The sequence below is a fragment of the Pteropus vampyrus genome, unplaced genomic scaffold (genome assembly GCF_000151845.1).
Source record: "Pteropus vampyrus isolate Shadow unplaced genomic scaffold, Pvam_2.0 Scaffold131, whole genome shotgun sequence".
NCBI classification, from domain to species: Eukaryota; Metazoa; Chordata; class Mammalia; order Chiroptera; family Pteropodidae; genus Pteropus; species Pteropus vampyrus.
The window spans coordinates 1,660,031-1,662,996 of NW_011888912.1; the positions used below are offsets into that span (position 1 = coordinate 1,660,031).

At 45.0% G+C, this 2,966-nt stretch overlaps 1 protein-coding gene across 1 annotated transcript in view; it reads left to right on the forward strand.

The window, feature by feature from the left end:
* The window catches only part of CAMSAP2 (calmodulin regulated spectrin associated protein family member 2), a 47,377-nt gene extending 44,793 nt beyond the window's left edge, over positions 1-2,584 (forward strand). The window contains exons 14-15 of the mRNA XM_011367311.2: positions 7-84; positions 615-2,584. Coding sequence (XP_011365613.1) covers positions 7-84; positions 615-920 — 384 coding nt within the window. The 3' untranslated portion in view covers positions 921-2,584. The remainder of the gene's footprint in view (positions 1-6; positions 85-614) is intronic.
* Positions 2,585-2,966: the final 382 nt, after the last annotated feature.

The following is a 2,966-nucleotide window of genomic DNA, read 5'->3' on the forward strand; positions in this document are numbered from 1 at the left end:
AATAAGCACATAATACAGAACGCTTTGGCCCATTGCTGTTTGGCCGGAAAAGTGAACGAAGGCCAGAAGAAAAAGATCCTGGAGGTGAGTGTGCGTGCGGGGGCCGGACTGCACACGCTCTGCACGTGGGCCCATCTCCCGGCGAGGGTCTCGGCGTCCCAGCGGCCCGGGACCTGTCCGGCACTGGCTTTAGATTGGTTAGATTGAGTTCGCTTCCAAGTGGGGTTGTGGACTCAGGTGAGAATAAAAAATAAGTCAGCTCCTTGCGCAGATTCGCTCGTTCATGTTTCATGGACGCAGGTAACATGATTCCCCGTAGTTAAAAGGAGGCCGTGCCGGGGAGGGGAGTCAGCCAGTGCCCGGTCGGCAGCGGCAGAGACAGTTTGGCTGAGACCAGGGTGTAGGGGCTACCTCAGCACGAGGTGTCGTGTACATTTTTAATTAAAGTGAGCTTTGCCTTTATGGCACGCACCTTATTTTGGCTATTGGGAATTTACATTTTAAATTAAACGTCATCAGATTTGACCAGGAAACGTGACACAGTTTTTCTGTGAAATGTTTAAGAGTGTTTACCGTGGTTTGGTTTGGTTCGGTTTTTGTTTTTTATTCCACAGGAAATGGAGAAGTCAGATGCCAACAACTTCTTAATCCTGTTTCGGGATTCAGGCTGTCAGTTTCGGTCTTTGTACACTTACTGTCCAGAAACTGAAGAAATCAGTAAACTGACTGGGATAGGCCCTAAATCCATCACTAAGAAAATGATCGAGGGACTTTACAAATACAATTCCGACAGGAAGCAGTTTAGCCACATACCCGCTAAAACGTTATCCGCCAGTGTGGACGCGATCACCATTCACAGCCACCTATGGCAGACCAAGAGACCAGTGACACCCAAGAAACTGTTACCCACGAAAGCGTAGGGCCGGGGAGTGTGGGCCGCAGAACGCTGCTGGTGGCTTTGCTCTCCGTCCCTCCTGCCTGCAGACTTCTGTCCACCGAAAGCGACATCGAGCCCCGTTACCATGGAGCGCGGGACGCAAGCCGCAGGCCGCCGGCGTGCCGGGGGTTCGCAGGCGGGCGGGCGGTCCCGGTGAGGATGACCCGCTGGATCCACGAATGGAGACGTGTCATCGGGGGTCACGGCTTGATACCAGGCACGCTGAAGCACTGAATTCTCAGACACTACTTGGACGCGTGGTGGGAACATGGTAAGATAACCAGTTAGGCGTTTTATTTGTTGCTTTGTTTTTTTTAACTTTTAACGTATGTGCTTGTCTTCAGATGGTTTATTTTGACTTTGTCTCCTCGAGGGTTGCTTTTAAGATAACTTGACATTTTGTTTCATGTGGAGATGAGGAGCATAGAAGTTTCCTCCACAGGCGACATGCACCTCTCCTAATGCTGAGAGAAACACTAGTGTTCAGTGGCACAGTAATCCTCACGTTTTCATGGCGTGAGAGCATTTGAAAGAATTATTCCGCTAAGTATTTACAACTCTATATTTATTATTCACTCAAGTATTAACATTCTCTATTCGGTAAGAGGCGTCGTGAAGAGCTGCTAGTAGGGTCACTTTAAACCACATGAGCTTAACCACGAGTATAAGAAGTTGCTGATTAAATCAGTGTCGTCACACCGCTTCTGGCCGGCTCAGAATAGCTTAGATTGTTCCTTTACCAGAAAAGGCTTTCTCTCTCTCTTCAGCGAGTCACTTTATAAGCTGGCAGAAGTGAATGACACTTTGAGGATCGTCTTTCAGCCTGAAGAGGTTAAGATTTCCTGCTGCAAAGTCTCGAGAAGTCTTTACGTTATATTTATAACTAATATAAAAACTATATTTAGAAACTTTAAACTGTACAAAGGGCTCCATTTTAATTTTAAAATAGCTTCACATTATTTTACTTAATAAGTTTTTCTTCCTTTTTGTCCTTTTCGAGTGGAACGGCTTAGATTAAGTAGACACTTGAAATCTTCTCTACTTGACCTTTGTCCCTTTGACAGTGTGTGCCGGAGGGTTAGTTGGGGAAAAACGTCCCTCTCAGGAAAAGACGTGGACGATTACGTGGCCCTGTCCCGTTTCCGCGTGGTGTCGACGGAGTGAGTCGGGGGGGCGGCGGTATCGTATCGCAAGTGACACACGGGGTTTGTTTTCTTTCGTGGGAAGTAGAGACTGAAATATACGCATTTCTCTAATTGAGTCGTTTAGAGAAATAACTAATATCTTATATGATGTATTGACTTATTTTAAAAGCAACAGGCGTGAGCCGTTCCTGCACCATACTTTTCTAGTATTATGCGGCCACTAGGTATCAGTGCATCTGAGTTACCGACACTTTATCAAATGCTGTCAATATTTTACTGTAATTTATGTTCTTATATTTATGTATATTTGTTAAAACTGTAAAAAAAATTTCAAAGATTTTTTTCCAATACCCGTGCAAGATCTATGTGTAGCTCAAAACTCTTCGTGACCTACTGTTTGCATGTAAGAGACCAGGATATGTAACTCTGATATTTTAAGTGTATACATATTGTGTATAATATATGAATATTAAAAATGAGGCATTGCACATTTTACCTTTCAGACACCGGTTTCCGTCACTGTTAGAAGGAAGTAATTGTCACTTAATGTTGAGATGAAGACCGGTTTAAAAATAGCAAATGAATCTAATCAAAAAGGAGTAATAGTCGAAAGGAGACTCGGCCAGCATTTTACGTTACTAAATTTGTTCTTTTCCATCCATTTCCCTCTGCAAGCAGTCTTCTTCATGATATTAGTTGGCCATTAAATTTTTAAAACTTGCACGCGAGACAGTGGAGGAGGTCCTTACGACCAAACAGGACCTCACGCGTCCACGCGTGTGTCTAGCAGTGAACGTCCGTGGCGTCTGAAGGCAGAATGTGGATATTGCCACGAAAGCCCGTCGCTCCCAGTGCAACGTCCACTTTGTTGATGCAGGAGGAAC